The sequence below is a fragment of the Apodemus sylvaticus genome, chromosome 7 (genome assembly GCF_947179515.1).
Source record: "Apodemus sylvaticus chromosome 7, mApoSyl1.1, whole genome shotgun sequence".
NCBI lineage: Eukaryota > Metazoa > Chordata > Mammalia > Rodentia > Muridae > Apodemus > Apodemus sylvaticus.
Window position 1 is genome coordinate 105,966,829 of NC_067478.1, and position 18,018 is coordinate 105,984,846.

General features: G+C 50.5%; 1 protein-coding gene across 1 annotated transcript in view; it reads right to left on the reverse strand.

Annotated features, from left to right (window-relative positions):
* Igsf9b (immunoglobulin superfamily member 9B) overlaps nt 1-18,018 on the reverse strand; it is a 51,609-nt gene that overhangs the window by 19,620 nt on the left and 13,971 nt on the right. The window contains exons 4-16 of the mRNA XM_052188776.1: nt 14,294-14,445; nt 13,874-13,991; nt 12,766-12,907; nt 12,444-12,589; nt 9,849-9,991; nt 9,407-9,547; nt 9,211-9,327; nt 8,841-8,991; nt 7,879-7,990; nt 5,032-5,207; nt 3,385-3,611; nt 2,454-2,538; nt 252-413 (exon numbers count right to left, since the gene is read on the reverse strand). Of these exons, the coding sequence (XP_052044736.1) occupies nt 252-413; nt 2,454-2,538; nt 3,385-3,611; nt 5,032-5,207; nt 7,879-7,990; nt 8,841-8,991; nt 9,211-9,327; nt 9,407-9,547; nt 9,849-9,991; nt 12,444-12,589; nt 12,766-12,907; nt 13,874-13,991; nt 14,294-14,445 (1,872 nt within the window). The remainder of the gene's footprint in view (nt 1-251; nt 414-2,453; nt 2,539-3,384; nt 3,612-5,031; nt 5,208-7,878; nt 7,991-8,840; nt 8,992-9,210; nt 9,328-9,406; nt 9,548-9,848; nt 9,992-12,443; nt 12,590-12,765; nt 12,908-13,873; nt 13,992-14,293; nt 14,446-18,018) is intronic.

The window sequence follows — 18,018 nt, forward strand, 5'->3', positions numbered from 1 at the left end:
AGGACATGAAGTGGGAAGGAGGCTGGGGTTGGTGGGTTCTGAAGAGAGTTCGAGACACTTTGTATACATGTATGGAACTTTCCAGAAATGAACAAAAATATTTTAAGGATGAAATCCAATCCCACTGGCAGCTCTGCCTGCAAAATCCCAGTGTGTCTGTTTCCAGGGGAGAAAAACCATCAGTGGTCTGCCCACCTCCCGGAAGAGAGCATCTGACCTTGGCCAGGCAGGGAGAGGAGACAAACACCTACCTTTCTTCCGCTTGAGTTTGCGCTTGCGCTGCTTGTTGACAAAGCAGGCAGCCAGAGTGCTAAAGAGGATGGCGGCCGCCAGGAAGCAGATGGTGGCCACGATCCCAGCCAACACTGGCCGGGCCAGCCCATCGTCGGTCAGGTCCGGCTGCGGGAAGATGTCTGCAAGGAAGGCCAGGAGGACCCATGGGTCTCGTGCTTGCCAACGTTTTCCCCACCTCCTCTGACACTTGGACCCTAGGGACTTTTCTCTCCACCGGACAAGGCTGGGGCCTGGCCTCCATGCTCAGTTCCAACCCGAGCCTTTAAAGAAGTATAGTGAGCTTGGTGAAGCAGTGTGAGTGTAAGGAAGGGACAGTGTACGAGAGCCAGTAACTTCCTTATAGCTTACGATATCTGCATTGTCCAGCGAGGATAATCACCAGTCATTCTCAGGAGCTGTCTTGTCTATCACTGCAAGATGGGAGAAGCACTTCCATGCATATTATCAGGCACTCCCTGTGAGCTAGCTACACACAGACCAATCTCCTCTAAATGAAGACTCCAGAGACTGTCTCACTCTACTCCTGGTACCCTCACAGAAGCACAGTTGTTCTGATTTCCAGTCAGGATTCTCTGCCTTCTCCTATGCCATCTATACAGCGAAGACACCTAAGGGATAAAATTCTAACTCAGGAGGAGGAACTATCAGACTAGAATCCAGGCACATCCATCTTCTAACTCCTTACAGGACAGACAGGCTGGCAGCTTCCCAGGGCAAGCAGGCTCTAGAAGCAGACTAGAGCTGTAGAAAGGAGAAGGTTCAGTTCTCCCTTCCACCATTAGAGAAAAAGCTTCACCTTGTGACAGATCCACCGGCCAGTGAGTGGCAGGAGCAGAGCTCAGCCCACTGTACTGTACACACAGGGCAGTGAGATCCATTAATTGCCTGCTCTTAAAGAACATCGAAGAATAAGCCAACACAGTGTGATATGGCTGTCCAGAGGCCAAGGCCACATGGATAATGGTAATGGATAAAAACAAAATCCATAGTACACGGATGGGACCACGGGCTCAGGGGGGTAAGTGCGGGGACTGCGGCAGCGGCGGCTGCAGCTCGCTCGGCCATGCAGGACTGCCTGAGTAGGCGTGCTTCCTTCTACTCTTGGAAGGAAGCACAAGGCTACGACTGAGAACAGTCCACGGAACTGAGCGCACAAAACACTCAAGTCGTCGTCTACTTTGGCTCTGGCTGGAATATTTTTTTCTATGTTCTTCCATCTCTCTGTGTCTCTTCCCTGGAGAGGAGCCAAGACAGAAGCAGCTGAGTTTTGCTGCCTATGGGAGACAACTTGATTTTACACAAACGCCCCAGGGTGCCTAACATATAAGATTAAAAAAAAAAATCACCATCTCTTCTTCTTCTCCTCTCAGTCCCTCTTCTGCCCTCTGCACACACCAATGCTTCCGAAACTCCAAGAGGCTCCCTGCAAGAGCTTTCTGGCCAAGACTCTCATAAACTGATCTCAGGGGGTCTCAGAACATGCTGCACCCAAGGAAATGGTGCCTTGGGAGGCTTAGTAAGCAAGTCCATACAGAGGACACCACTGTCCTGGAGGGGGTCTCTGCTGGGTTTCAGGAACTCTGGAATGGAGAGAAGACTTGTGGAAATGGGACCAATGCCAAGAAAAAGAAAGATAAATGGGGAAAATGCTAGGGAGTTGGCTTTATTTAGTCTAGGGGAAAAAAAAATCTAGGGAGAGGAAGGAAGGAAGGAAAACAACACCAAACAACAATTTTCCAAATAAAACCCACATAATTATAAGGAAGCCTATAATAGGCAACCAACAAACACTTGTTGACCTGCTGTATTCCCTCTAATTCACGGTGCCTGCCCCATTACACAGCATAGCTAGAGCGCAAACACAACACGTGCCGCACCCAGCACACTCCGACAAGATCCAATAGATTTCCTTCCTCGGCTATCTCGTGGACGCATCAGAAGCACCACCAGCTCCGCAGAGGGCTCCAACATCATGTATCATAGAAACACAGACCCGATGGCCTTCAGAAATGGTAGGACGCACAAGGTTTCCACTCGACTACTACTTAATCTTTCAACCCAGTCTGACCTCCCAGATTAGCTGCTTCACAAAAGGACTCTGGCGTGGGTCTGAGGCTTGCTTTCTGGATGTTGTTAGACAATTTTGGAACCCAAGGTACCTGTGCTGGAGACACCGGCGATGTTGCTGGGCTCGCTGATCAGATCCTGCATGACAGCCAGAACCCGGAACTCATACCAGGTATCCTATAATCCGGGGACAACACCCAGTCAGCTGAGGGGCTGAGGAGCACCTCTGACCCTGTATATGATGCCCACAGGGTACCCAGAGCACTGGTCCTAGGAAGTGTTTACTGGTGACTGCTCACATTGGGTGATGTGATAGTAGACATATTCCCACCTGTATTCACCTGTATTCAAGCAATGGGCTACAAGCTATGCACCTAGAAAGACTACAAAGAAAGATGCACAGTGAGACCTCAAATGGCATCGTGAAGCAATTCCAGCTGGCTATAAAAAGCATCTTGGGAAGGGGAGATCGAAGGATATATCAGATCTCTTCTAGCTACGAAACAAGCTGTTTTCTCTCTCTCAAGAAAAAGAAGTGTTCCTGCTTAAAAAATGTCCACTAGAAAATAAAGAAGGAATGTGTTTTCTCTCAGGACTCTGAATTATTAAAATAAGAGTCCTTCTGGCCAGCCTAGAAGACAACCTTTCAAAAGCCTCTTCAGTCTACCCTGATTGGAACCCAAGAAACTTGGGCCTTGAGTCTGATGATCCAGGCTTCTCCTTGTCTTAGCCTAGCAAGTATTTGTATTTGAGGAAAACCATCTGTGAGGCACTGATCCCCCATGCCTTTAAGCTAGCTGTGGTCTGGAGACCAATTGTAACCTTTGGTAGCAAACTAAGGAGAGTCTAAGACTTGCAGATAAGACCAGTTCAAGGCTTGATTCTATGCCCATGAGGTGAGTCTCTCAATATCAGTGGCTTTACAAATTGTCATGACAAATTTCAAAAACAGAAAATAAGAGGCATAAATAAATAAATAAATAAATAAATAAATAAATAAATAAATAAAATTAAAGTCCCCACCTGGGACAGATCCTTGGCAAAAAAGTCTCCGTCAGTGCCTGGGATGGCATCATCTAGCATCTCCCAGCGCTCCCCAACTCGGAACTCCATGATATAGCGGTCGATGGGGAAGCTGTGGTTGGCAGGAGGGAGCCAGGACAGGAGCACACCCTGCTGGGTCCGGTTGGCTGTGAGGCACCTTGGTGGGGTCACCAGCACCAGGGGTTCTGGAGTTGTAACAGGGAATGCTAGAAGGAAAAGGGAGACGGAAGATGATGGTCACAGACTCCGACCCAATGTGGGAAGCAAAACCTAACAAGGAAAGAATTGTTTTCGGAGCAGTGAGAGGGCATCCCTCCAGCAATCCTCACAGTCCTAGGAAAGAGAAGTCAGGGCTGGTGACCCAGAGCTGTGTAACTCTTTTCAGAATAAAACAATGGCATGATGGCCAAGCACCTCCTCAAAGGGGAAGAAGGGGCAGCTACCATGAGGAGAGAGAAGAATCTAGTGAAGGATACAGGTCATGTGTCACAGAGTATCTCTGTCAGCCACATTCCTGATGCCCCACGAAATTATGGAGCTGAAAACGTCCTATCGACCTTAAGAGAGGATTCATTATAACACAGAAAAGCACATTCCTCAAACAGCTAAGGTAGCACTGGTATGAACAAATCTGCACTCTGCCTGTCACATAAAGTGCAGCTATGTATGGTGCAGACTATATGGCAATGGGAACACCCAACCACGCTACAGGTCATGTATCTACTCCACTATCTTTTTTTTTTTTTTTTATGGCTAGAGCATACTCCAGCAACAGAAAAGATTTCTCATGAAAATAGCCCCCACCCTGCTCCGGAAGCATCAGTGCCATTGATCTAAAGTTCACGGTATTTCTTGGTTACATCATTTTCTCGAAATGCCACACCATCTACACAATGACCTCACTGACTAATGACACACTTCTCAGGTGTGTTGACTACATCTTATGCTCCAATCCCAAGAACTGGTGAGATCTTCTCACAACACATGAGTCATACTTTTGATTCCATTTGGGGCCCTTGAGCTCAGAATGAGGCTGAGCCCAGGCTTGGTGGCATATACCTTTAATCCCAACACTCGGGAGGAAGAGACAGGCAGATCTTTTCAAGTTCAAGGTCAGCTTTGGTCTACAAAGTGAATGCTAAGCCAGGTGCGGCTATTTGAATAGACGATACCCTAATCAGAGGAACTTTGAAGTTTGTGGTGGGCATTTTACATCTGCAGGAAGGGAGCTGAAGCCACAACCTCCAGTCCACCTGGGGGGGTGTCTGTTTGCCAAGGCTGTTCTTGGACCCCAGAAGACATGCAACTATAGGTAGATAGTGCAGAAGACTCCCTGGCCCCTTGTAAAACTGCTAAACATTCATACATATTCCTGAACCTCTCCATTCCACCCAAGGGTGCAAAAGAAATATAGCCAAAATGCCATGATATGGGAGCAGACAAACCCTACAGAAGTACATGGTAAATCCTTACTGGGAAATAAAAGAAACCACAACAGAGACAGACCACTTTGTAAGGTGCTGGCACCCACTAATCCCTGATGTTAGCTCCATCCCGACTTTCATCTCTGTCTAGCTAAGATCTGCTAAGAAATAGCCCCCAACACACAGCAGCGCAGGGCCTCACCTAAAGTGTTCACAGTGACCACCTCACTGAAGGCGCTGGTTCCCAGCCTGTTCTGGGCCAGGACACTGAACTGGTATGCAGTCTCAGGCTCCAGGCTGTCTACCAGCAACCAGCTGGGGCCCGGTGGCACTGACAAGGACAGCCAGTCGTGGGGCCCAAACTGAGCCCGCTTCATCCTGGCCAAAAGAGAGATAGAGAGAGAGGATGGGGGAGAAGGGGTGGGGTGGGTCACACTGGAGAGAACAGTAAGCATGCAAGGTCTTCAAAGGAAAGGCAGTTAAAAGTACAGGCATCCCCGGGTTCCAGGGCGGGAAGAGGGAGAGCCAAGGTGGGGTTACCTGCCCGGCTCTGCCTATGCCAACCTTCATGGCACTAGGGCACACCCCATTGGGGTACCTCCCAGTGAAAGGGGTCCTCAGGTGTAAATCATGCTGAGGACACTGGTCAGTTACCATGAGCACTGTGAGAGAATCCCACTCCATGGTCTACTGTATAAATGGGCTCTGCCTTGCTAGAATAGGGACACTGGAAATGAGGATGAGAACTGGGCAGTGCCATGACCAGGGAAGGAACCCAGATGACCTTGGCTATCTGCCCTACCAGGGAGAGGCAAAAGTAGGGTCCTGAGTATCACAGGATATTCCATTCAATCCAGTCCAGCCTGGGTCATCTGAGGATAGCTGAAGCATGTAACAAAATTGACCAGGGGTTTTCTCCCATGGCAGGACCAGGGCTCCTAATGCCTTGAAGGCTAGGAGTGACACCCAAAGCGAAAGTTATCATGATGGAAAGTAAAGAATCTAGGGGTGAGGTTTCCCTTCTAAAGCCACCCTCTTCTTCATCTTGAATAGGCAAGGAAGCCACCTGCCACAGGTGCAGTTCCAGATGATACCACAGGGAGGAGACATTGTCCTGGGTGACTGGACCACTCTATCGGCCCCTGAGCTGTACTCAACTGATACCCACAGGTTCCAGCCTAGGTTCTAGGACTCATCACCGCTACCAGGTAATGCCCATATGTGAGCTGAGGCAAAAGAAAGTGAAGAAGAGAAAGAGGAAGAGAAAGAGAAAAAGAGGAGGAGGAAGAAGAGAAGGAGGAGGAAAAATAGAAGGGGAAGAGGAAGAGAAGGAAGAAGAGGAAAAGAAGGAGGAAGAGGAGGAGGAGGAAGAGGAGGAAGATTAGGAAGAGGAAGAGGAGGAAGAGGAGGAGGAAGAAGGAGAACAAGGAGGAAAAGAAAGAGAAAAAGGAGAAGGAGGAGAAGGAGAAGGAGGAGGAGAAGAGGAAGAAGAAGAGGAAGAGGAAGAAGAAGAAGAAGAAAGAAGAAGAAGAAGAAGAAGAAGAAGAAGAAGAAGAAGAAGAAGAAGAAGAAGAAGAGAAGAAGAAGAAGAAGAAGAAGAAGAAGAAGAAGAAGAAGAAGAAGAAGAAGAAGAAGAAGAAGAAGAAGAAGAAGAAGAAGAAAAGAAGAAGAAGAAGAAGAAGAAGAAGAAGAAGAAGAAGAAGAAGAAGAAGAAGAAGAAGAAGAAGAAGAAAAGAAGAAGAAGAAGAAGAAGAAGAAGAAGAAGAAGAAGAAGAAGAAGAAGAAGAAGAAGAAGAAGAAGAAGAAGAAGAAGAAGAAGAAGAAGAAGAAGAAGAAGAAGAAGAAGAAGAAGGGTGCAAGAACCAAATGTCCATGTAAGTACAGTGAGTTAGGGTCATTGGGGAAGAAGGGAAGGCCTCTTCTAGCATGGCAACTGCCCTTCCCTCCCAACGCAAGTGGGCAGAGTGTGCCACGAGCAATGCAGATGAGTGGCAGGCAGTGTAGGGCAACAGCAGAGGTCACTGCCTGACCCGTGCGTCTTATATCCCCCAGGCAGTGGGCATGGGACCCTCCCCCATTCAGAGGAACGCAGACAAGGCTTGGGAGACTGTTCTGACTCTATCTCCCACTATCTAGGTACACTCCACCCATAGAGAACCCAACACCCAGGAGATGCATTCAGTCTGAGAATGGCTAGGGAAATGGAAGCCCCCCTCGACCCCCCGTGGCTGAAGGCGCTCTCTCTCTCTCTCTCTCTCTCTCTCTCTCTCTCTCTCTCTCTCTCTGAGGTCTACAGTCTGCTTGTTCCTCCACCCCAGACTCAGAGCGAACCAAGAAAGGAGAAGGAAATAAATGTGCATCTTCCTCACTTGAGGATGCTGTCTGTGGATCCCAGGCTGCAGTTCCCAGCTCAAGACAGGAAGAAACATCAGGAATGCAAAGCCTCGCTCGGGAGGTGGGGAGCCAAGGAGCGCTCGGCTTCTCTTCCTGCCATTCTAAGCCTTGGGTCCTCATCCTGTTCCTTACACTTGTGAGTGCTACCTACCCTGAGGTTTGGTAAGTGTCCTAAGTGACTGATCTGGTCAAAAGCAGACATGAAAAATGCATGCACAAGATCCTAGAGAGAAAATCCAGACCAGGGAGGCAAGGGCTGGCCAGGGTAGGAGCACCTGGCCCCTGGAGCCTCTGGGCAAGGAACAGAATTAAAAGGTAGGCCCTGCACTTTGGATGCTATTCACTACACTCTGAGAGAAGCCAAAGGAAGAGAGGAAGGGGGATAATTTCAATACAAATGAGCATGTTAACCTCCAGGGCGGTAACACAAAGATGCCCTGACCGGCTTCTAGGCACACCTAACATCCTTAAGAACACAATCACTGCCTGACCTGCTCTGCCATCTGCAGAGCTGATGAGTACAGATCCTAGGCTCCTTGGGCCCGCCACCCACCCTAGGCTGGCAAAGGATGGGGCAGACGGGCTGCCCTGCGTGGGGCGAGGGAGGGAGAAGCCGATTGCAAAGCATGCGGGGCTGACTCACAGAGGTCCGTACCAAACTGAGAATGTCTGCTCGTAGCCTCCATCATAGCCTGGCTCCCAGGACACGTTGGCAGTTGTCATGGAGACATGGACCCGAACACTGCCTGGGGCATGGGGACTGGTGCCTGGAGAACAAGGAAGACAGCTCAGGCCAATCAGAGCCCAGCCTGTTTGCTTGGTCCCCTCCGTCTCCTTGCTGGAGATCCAGGAGAGGACAAAGCAAGCATGGCATACCAAGATGTATCCCAGGAGGTGGCAGCAGAGAGGGCAGAGTCCCAGGCCCAGCCCAGTCCTGATGGAGTCAGAGAGAAGAGCCCACCCTCTGCACAGGCGAGTGTCGCCAGCAGAACACAGGTCAGAGGAAAAACCAGAACCCTCCGCACGCTGACTCCCATGCATCGTTGAGCTAAAAGCATTCCCTTGAGGTCCTGGGACAGCCATGTTCCACACAGCAGACAGCAGTAGGCTTAGGTATGAGGCTAGCCCCTACTGGGTATAAAGGATATGCCTGGGCAGGATAGCCAGGAGCTCCCCTCATAGATTGTGACAAGGTACAGACTACTTTATTCACAGCCTAAGCTGGCAGTAAAATACTCAGTGTGGCCTTGTGTACAACTGTGGCTGACAAGCCCCAAAGGGACAGGCTACAAGAAGGCAGGCTGACAAGTCCTGAGTAATAGAACAAGGAGTACTAGTCACTTCCGCACGCCCCAGGCTATGGACGCTGGCCTGACCCTCAGGCAGCTCAGTGCCTGGCTAATGTGCCACACAGCCTGACTGTCACTCATTCTACTCCTTCCAGTTCCCACGCCTGACTTCCCCAGGATAGGACAAGCCTGGACCCTGACCCTGACCCTCCCTGCCAGAGCCTCCTGAGGTCAAGGGTTTCAAGTGGTCATCCCCGGTGTGACTTAGGAAAAACACCCGCAGAGTGAGAAAAATCACCCCAGTCGGCCGGCCTACTCAACCACGTACCGATGACAGTGAGGTGGGTGCTGGCAGTGATGCTTGTGACCACATTGGTGGCAACGCATTCCCACTCCCCGTGGTCCTCCTTACTCAGGGCACGAAACTGGAGACTCCCGCTGGGCAGGACGTTGTGCTTGCTTCTGCTGGGCTTCCCTACCTTAGCCAGACAAGGAGCAGGGATTCAGTTTAGGGAACAAGTGCTCACTCTCAGGGGCCTGAGGACGATGGAGATGGTGGGGCAATCCCTGAGCCCATTGCTAAAGCCCCCCACTATCCACTAAAGTCGCCTCCCCTCCTAACATCCGGCCTGGAAGAACCACCAATGGCTCTCTCTCCCTGCCTCCCGCACAGTGCAAGAGCGTCAAAGCCCAGGTACCTTCCTCCAGGTGATGACAGGGAAGGGGTCCCCTGCAGCTGCACAGGGGATGAGCAGCTCCCGGCCAGCCTCCTGCCTGTACTCCCAGCCGGGTAGCACCGTGAAATACGGGGGATCCTAATGGAAGCACAGAGATGGGTATAAAAGGTTGGCCACAGGAACACTGCCCACCACAGGGGCCGTGCACAGGACTCACCTTCAGGACAAGCCGTGCAGGGGCAGACTGGCCCATGGTCCCCAGGGTGTTGTAAGGCACACAGGTGTAAGTGCCAAGAGCCTCCTCTGTGGCCTCCTCAATGCGGATAGAGCCATCCTCCATCAAGGTCCAACCCAAGTTCTGCCAGACATGGATGAAAGAGCAGGGAGGCACGGTCAGGACACAGACACTACATCCCAGCCACTCCCAGGCAGGGTTTGAGCTGGGCTAGGCCAAGCATAGGACAGAATAGCAGCTCAGCAGGCGCTGGCATCCCCTGCGGGCATGGAGCACAGCCAAACTCCTGACAGATCGCTGCCCTTTGTTTGCCTAGGGTTTTTGGGAGGAGTGGGGCTGGCAGAGAACCAGAGCCCAGAGGCAGCATCTTTATTGTCAGAAGGATGCTCTTCATACAGAATCCCATCATGCACCTCGCTCATACCTTCTCTACCTGCAGGGGCCGGCCATCCTTATTCCACTTCACCACAGTAGCAGGTGGCTCTGCATCCACAGGACAGCGGATATAGCCATGGATTCCCACGGGCACATAAATGACAGGGGGCATGTTGAGGACACGGGCTGGGTCTGTGAGAGGGAGAGCGTGGGAAAACGTGAGAAGCCAGGTGAGCCTGTGCACAATCAAGGTGGCCTTCTGCCAATCAAGGCAGAAGGTGAGCCTGTGCACAAACCCCATTCCTCTGCAAAGGAACCTTTACGCCTACTAGTGGAGATTCTCAATGTTCAACACGGTGTTGGGGAAGCCAGGGCCACCGCAGTAAATAAGAGCGCCGATCCCAGCTCTCTATCAGCACACACAGCAGGCTCAGGTAGGCTGTGCACGTTCTTCTGTCCAATTGACTATGCTTTTAAGAACCTTAGGATGTTGAAGAACGCTTGGAGACATTCAGAGGCGTATTTTAAACTGCCCTGGTCTTCAGAATTCAGAAACAAACAGCTCTCACTGCAGTCTTTACCCCAACCCTGCCAAGCCAACAGTGACCACGCACTTCTCCAACTACTTTGTATCCTAAACCAAAACCGCAACATCAGTTCTATGCACGCTGATGTTCCAAGCCCAACGGGAGGTATTCCTTGTGCTGGATGTCTGGCCTCCCTTGGCCTCAGTGTTCCACCCGTCTCTGCAGTTAAAAGTTAAAAATCTATCAGGGCCCCAGAACAGATGGGAGAGGCCCTGTAGCCCTGTGCGGCAAGTTAAGTCATGTCTTCTCATTTCTCCCCAGGACTCCTAGGGCTACAAAGGAGAAAGATCTAGAGCTAGGAAGGCTGTGATGAATGAGCTGGTTGGTACCTTTCAAGCATTCCGAGCTCTTCAGAGAACAGCCTTACATAAATACCAGGCTGAGTTATATATTTAGATGTAGCTTCCTACTTTTGTATGATAGTCTCTCTCTCTCTTTTTTTTAAATTCCTCCAAGGTTTTCAAAGGGTTTATGAATGGGAAATACTCTGAACACTGCTCTTTAGCAGAGATAAAGATCCTTGTCTCACCCACCTATAAATCTCAACTCCCTGGATTCTCTTTGAAGGAAAAGGGGGTGGGGGGTAAAAAGGGACAAGCTGGAGTGGGTGCTGGTGCTAAGGAGAGTCAGACAAACCAAATCGCCTCAGCAAGAGAACAGTCCCCACAGCTCCAAGGAGGAAGCCTTTGTCTTGGTTGGCCTGCCATCCTTCTGAAGGCTGATCCCCGCTGGCTTGATCCCTCCTGCATCCTTGCCACCTTCTAGCTGGTATGGCGCCGCCTGCACCCAACCCAGAGGCAGAGGCACACCTGCACGGTGAAGCTGCCCCTCCCTGTAGCCCTTCCGCTCCAGCGCCCGCATAAGCACGTCCAGCCTCCTGCTTTCCTACTACAGATAGGATACACCCAGTATGCTCGGCTTCCCAGCTCATAAAAGTCAGGAGCTTGCACCATAATGTGCTACAAATCCTTGTGAGTTATCAGCAGTGCAAGAGAAATGAGGCCTTTGCTCCCACCAGCAAAGTATTGCCACTGGAAGGAGAAAGCACGCAGCGTGAGGAGTGAGGCAGGACACAGTAAGCCTGACTCAGCTTCCCCACTGGGACCTTGCCTATACACAGAAGACCCTTGCAGACACTCAGACCTGTACAGCCATCAGGGAGCATCCCCACGGCCGCCAACTGTTCCTCCGCGTGTCCTCAGCTCAGAGCCTGGTTTAGATCCCCGTGCTACGTTGTTCACTCCTGCCACTCCATGACCTCGGGCGTATGTCATTCTCCCACACCAGCCTTCTAATAGTGGAGGTCTGTCAGCTATAGCAACAACCTGCAGCCTTCACTGCCTGAGTGACGGGGCCATCCATAAATCACAAGGGCGGCATTAATCTTTATTACCCATCTTCCTATCTGACTCTGTCACAATGTCCAACTTGTCAGGGTGGGTGGGAAAGCCACAAACGGCACCCAAGAATTAATACTGGGTAGAATCTCGAGCTCACCCAGAAGCCCTCTATGGGTCTGGTTGAACAACTTATTCATCTGAGTCACTCAGCCCCAGAGCAGAGGGACTAGGTAGCCAGAAGGAGCCAAGTATAGAAGCAGAACGAACCACCCAGAAAGGTCCTAGTCCATTCAGTGCACAGCGTTCACGTGTGCAAAGGTAGAGTACAACAGGGAGAGAAACTAAGCCTGCTTCCTCAGACACAAAGGAAAAAGTGCCCAGCAGCAACTAGCTGAAGGTCCAGGTATAAACCAGGACTCAGTAACATGAGGACCACCATTCCGAACGGTAAGTGTTCAGAGCTAAGGTCTGTTTATCCTTGAACCTGGTCTAAGCTTGAGTCAATGGACTGGCTAACACCCAGTGACGACCAGCCCACAGAAGACCTCCGCCGAGGACAATTAACTCTATTGGCCAGGCAGATCATGGCTTCCTCTGGAGTCATCCGTTCCTCCCTCAAGCGTTCCTCTAGGCCTCACAAACATGTTGGGTCTTCAACCTCAAATCTAGTTTGTACAGCTTGATTGCCCAGAACCCTCTTCCCTCACCCCTACTCACACTGCACAGTCAGGTAGGCTGAGGCAGAGGGGGAGCGCCCCAGGCTGTTGCTAGGGACACAGGTATATTTCCCAGCATCTTCTGGCTTCACTCGGAAGATGATCAATGTCCCATCAATCAGGATCCGCACCCTTAGCTTCAGGTCACTGCAAAACAGTGACAAGTAGACAGGGGCAAGAGGGATGTTGGTAGAAATACAAGCAGGGCATCAATGCATCCCTTCACCTCCCCTAGAGGGCTCCCAGACACTGCCAGGGCACCTCTCTCAAGGCAGGGGCCTGTGGGGACCCGTGTGAGAGGGTTGGAGCAGGGTGCTGCTCACTTCTGGAAGTAGACGTTCTCATCCTGCCAGTACCAGGTGTAGGTGAGGTTGCCGGGATACGCCTCTGCTCTGCAGGTAAGCAGAGCATCCTGGGAGATGTTGACGGTGATGTTCTCAGGAGGGGAAACAATGAAGGGAGGCCCTGGGGAGAAGAGGAATGAACATCACCTCTCCTGACTGGGAGGGCTACCATGCCAGGCCTGGTAGCTCTGGCATGCTCAAGATGGGGTGTCCAGGCAGCAGGGCCCGGGCAGTCATTACAGAGATGCTTCCAGCTGCTGTGCGGCTCAGGGACCCTCTGTACCACATCTGTAACTGCTCCATGATCTGCAGACTAGCCATCTATAACCTCCATACACCTTCACTCCCACTGTCACTCCAGAATGCAGAGGGTGAGGAGACAGAGACCCTACCCATCCCGGGCAGTGAACCCTCAGCTCTTTTTAGGACACTCTGGCACCAGACGGAACAGGCCAACATCTCACAGCTGACGACAGAAGCCAGTTCTAGTCAATGTCCCCGATACTGTTTAAATGTCAGGGGGGCTGGAGAGACGGCTCCACGGTTAAGAGCACTGATTGCCCTTCCAGAGGACCTGGGTTCAATTCCCAGCATCCATACGATAGCTCACATGTGTCTGTAACTCAAGTTTTGAAACTTCTGACACCCTCACACAGATAGACACACATGCAGGCAAAACACCAATGAACATAAAAAACAAGTTTAAAAAAAATATGAAAAATAAAGTCAGATGCTTGGATTATAGTCCTGTCTTTACAAACAGACGCCATCACTGATGGACAGATGACCCAAGGGTGTTTCCTCTCTGAGGAGGATGGAGACACGGTAGACATGCTCTCTCAAGGGGAAATCAAAAATGGCTCAGCGTGCTCCCTGGCTCCCTGCCACACCATGAGATACCCTTTTTCCCAGCTGACCAAGGTGAGAGACATGGTAAGTGTGACACATGTGAGACCGTCCCCACCAGTCCTCTACTCCCCCAATTGGTCAGGCTGTGCCATGAGAAAAAAATGTTCTCCATGACTCGGAAGGCCTGGAAGCCTCCTGCAGAGTTCCAGGGGAAAAAGAGGCCAAAATGGTCCCCTACCTTGAACGAGCAGATGGGTCGTGTGCACAGCCTCGCCCTGGATGCTATATGCTCGACAGGTATAGGCGCCTCTGTCCTCCCGACTGACTGACGTCACCGTCAGGCTACCGTCACTCACCTGGAGGCACAGAAAGAACTCAATATCAACCTGCAGGCCTCACCGGGATGCCCCTCAGACAAGACGATGAGCTCTGAGAAGCTGGACATGGCCTCGGGGACTGGTGGACAGGGACAGGGAGGACAAGAGCCTCCCTCTCAGAGGCAGCAGAATGTCTGTCGTCAAGTCAGGCCATGAGGATGCCTTGTCTCCACCCTGGGCCTGTGCGCATACCATCAGTGGCCAGCTGCATCCCATGGGAGATGGGCAGGCAGAGAGGATGAGGAAGAGTGACTGTGGCACCCAGGTGAGAGCCGACTCACCTGATACTTTGCACTAGCACCGAGGAGGGTCCCTTCCTTGAGCCAGGTGACGATGGGCTTAGGGTTCCCAAAAGCAGTACAAGTCATGGTGATACTTCCACCTTCCTTGGCCTCAATGTACTGGGGGGGTGTTTCTGTAAAGGTGGGAGGGGCTGCAAAGGACAGCAGGAAAATGAGAGGTGGGCTCCACCTACTTGTGTAGAACTCTGCCATATGCAAGGGCCAAGGGCCAACAACAAGAGCACAGAACCTCCTACCTGGAGATGGGGAGACCTAGAGCCTACGGATGAGCCTCTCCCATGCACTGAGGTTTGACCCCTTGCCCATACTGTTTGGATGATCGGCTTTTAAAACAATCAGCACCCTGTGCCAGAGCTGCTCACAGAGATGATCTGGTCAACTTTGGACTTTCTCTGCATCTGGCTAGCTCCGGATTCTATACTGAACTTAGCTCCTACCCAGGGACGCTTCCCACTGTTGGGAAGCTGCGACACTCAGTGCTAGGAAGGCTGAAGAACTTTCCACCTCCCTTCAGGATTATCACACTTCACAGAGCCTCCCTCTTCCTATAGCCCAGTTCCACCAAGCCCAGTCATTTGCAGATTTCCTCACAGTCTCATCAAGGCCTAACACAGGTCCCAGGCTAAGACCTTACAGTCTCACTTTTACCACATTCTACAGACAGGGAAAAAATAATCTCCCACCTGCCTGCCTCCGCTTAGGCTTCTATGGATCAAGGGGAGAGTAGTGAATTCTACGGACTTCTACTTTCTTAATTCTCCCCTGATTACGTGAGAGGTTATCCTCTCCCAAGCACTGAGGTGTGATTAACATTCTATCCTGTTTGGATAATCGGCTTTTAGGAAACTCCTTGCCTTTGCTGAGGTGCTGGTAGAGACTGGTCAACTTTAACCTCTTGGACTAATCGGTTCCGCGGTCTTCCAAAATGGCTACTCTGAATATCAGTACCAAAGCCAATACTACCAGGATAGCCTATTCAGGGTTCTGCCCAAGGGCCCATGTCCAAGTACTAGCCTGGTATATAATCTCAGGCAGGTTCCTCAGACTCCCTGGACTGTATCTAAATCTCTGTCGTCTAGAACGGATGTAGGTAGTAAATGAGATAAGGTTTATGAAAAATCTTGTGAAATGCACAAACTACCGCTCACAGCAAACTCTGATTTTCTGCCATTCCGTTACAGTCGTTGTCATCCCTGGGAGCTTCGGTCTGAAGACTAAGGAAAAGCCTCAGAAGGGCTCCTTCCCCCTCCATGTAGCCATGCTTCCAGAGTCAAGTCAGAGGGTTGCGCCTGCGCACCAGCTCCATCTCCCAGATGCTTGCTCCTGCTGCCTCTAACAACACTGCCCTTCTGCGTCTCCCTGCAGCAAGAGCTCCCAACCTTGACAGCATCTCTTGGCAGAGCTCTCGCTCGGCCTGGAACACTCCATCCAGATCCTATTCCTGTGCTTCATGTGAGCAGGTGGCTTTCCCTAGTGCCACGGAACACTCAAACATTTCCTGAATGGAAGAATGAGTGGAATAAACAACTGAATGAAGGCCTACAACATACACATCTACAGTCCAATACAAATACAAGTACATACGTCCTCTTAGAGGCTAGACCATGTAGGGCCACCTTGGTCTCTAATCTCCAACGCCCATAGCTGGTGGGTATACAAGGACATTTGGAACTGCAGGATAAATAAAGAAGTAGACGTCTTCACATAGAGCACACATCCTCAAGAAAGCCAGTGATCAGAAAGACACTAAGCACAATGATGACAAGCCCTCCCAAGTCTTTGTAAAGGTGTCCTGGGACTCCAGCCTCCAGGCACTGAGAATGTAGACTCACGTCAGAGCCCACACTCACCCGCCCTGCCCCCGAAAAGTCAGTTAACTCAACCACAGCCTCTATTACCTCGGTGTCAAGCTTAAAAGAAAAGATAATAAATTAAATTATGTCCTGAAGTGACAAATTAATTACTAATTACATAATTACTTTATTATTTAGGTGCTAATCAGGAATGTACTTTGAACAATTTCAAGTTTTCAGGAAAATAATGGTTTGACTCTCAATTATTTACTGAATTAGGTGTTAGCTTGCCAGCTGCATTTCCAGGCGCAATTCCTCTTGCCAGCGCCCTATAATTAATAGCGCAGGTTAGAAATAAGCTGGCCTGTCCTCTAAGCCACACAGCAGACCTAAAGCGAGACTTGGCTTGGACTTTGGAGGTATTTTACACACGATAGAGGAATAACTGGGATTGTTTCTGCCCAACCAGTCTTCAAAGAAAACACAGGAGAAGAATGAGATAATCTGTTATAACTCTTGTTTTGGTGCTGCCCTTTCTATTTCCAAAAGGTTCCCCTGTCACAAAATGCCCAACACTATACATCCTGCTCTGACTGACAAAAGGCTAGCACTTGCCCCTTTCTGTCCAGAATGGAAGTATTTACACAGGAAGAAATTAGGAAAGAGTAGAAACAGAGTTGGGTGAGAGGGAGCGCTCTCTCTTGCAGGATTCTGTTCCGCATCTCCCACGTCTGCTCCTAGGTAATGGCGGCCTGCACCCAGCGAAGGTCTCATCCTCAAGCATGGAGCAGGTGACTGCTCGGCCCCAGTGCTCCGCCCAGCCCTTGCGTGTCCACAGCCTACCTGCACCCCCTAACTAAGGTGTTCTCCTCCTTTGGGCTCCCAGATTTTCAGGTGCCTCTCGCAAAGGAGCCTTGCCACCTCACTCCCTGCTCTCACCTAAGTCCTCCTCCCCACCCACTCGGGATTCTGGAAGGAGGCCATGTCCTCAGAGATATGCTTCTTCCTTTGTGCTCCCAAAGATACACGGCAATCATTTCTTGACATGGTTTGAAGAGGTAAACACCAAGACTGGGTCCTGGCCCCTGCCTGATACCCAGAGCCTGCCAAGGAGAGGACATGGGCAAATATGTCTTACATGGATAAATTTGGTTAGGTTCATGAGGACTTTTAAAGGACCAAAGTCCTTAGAAGGCTTGTGACTTTTCGCCCTGCTGTGAAAAATGTGGCTACTATATCAGCCATAACTATTCTCAGATAATTAGTACTCAAGACATGATCTCACGCAGCAGTCTGTGGAACCTTGCAACACCCTACAAACAGGCTCTTTCTGAGGAAACTGAAATTGAGAGTTTCAGTTTAACTGTCCCCCGTCCAGTAACTTAATATGCAACGGGTTCAAGAAATAAGCCACATAATTGGCAGGTCTTGGTCCACATCTAGTCCACTGTAAGAAATTTAAAATGCCTAAGGAATCAACTCGTGTAAACGAAGACAATAGCCAATAGAACGCAAGTTCCCAACCTCCCTGGACATGATTCTCGGCTGCAGAGCTGGTGTCTGGGTTTCCCGAAATAGATACTATCAATCAGGATGATATGAGAGATAGGCCACACCTCAAGGCAGTTTCAGGCAATAAGAAAAGGCACAAAGGTAAAGAGAGAGAGAGAGAGAAAGAGAGAGAGAGAGAGAGAGAGAGAAGGAGGAGGAGAATGCAGGATCTCCTGGCTCTTGGTGCTCCATCAGGAGCACTCTGAGCAGCAAATCTCCCTTCTAAGTTATGATGTGTTTGGGTTCCTGGTGACAGGAGTTTTCCCTGAGCACACAACTGCCTCAAACGGTCCCTCGAAAGCTGGCTGCTGCTGGAGAAAATCCACACAAGATTTAAGATCTGCCTTCAACAGGAGCACC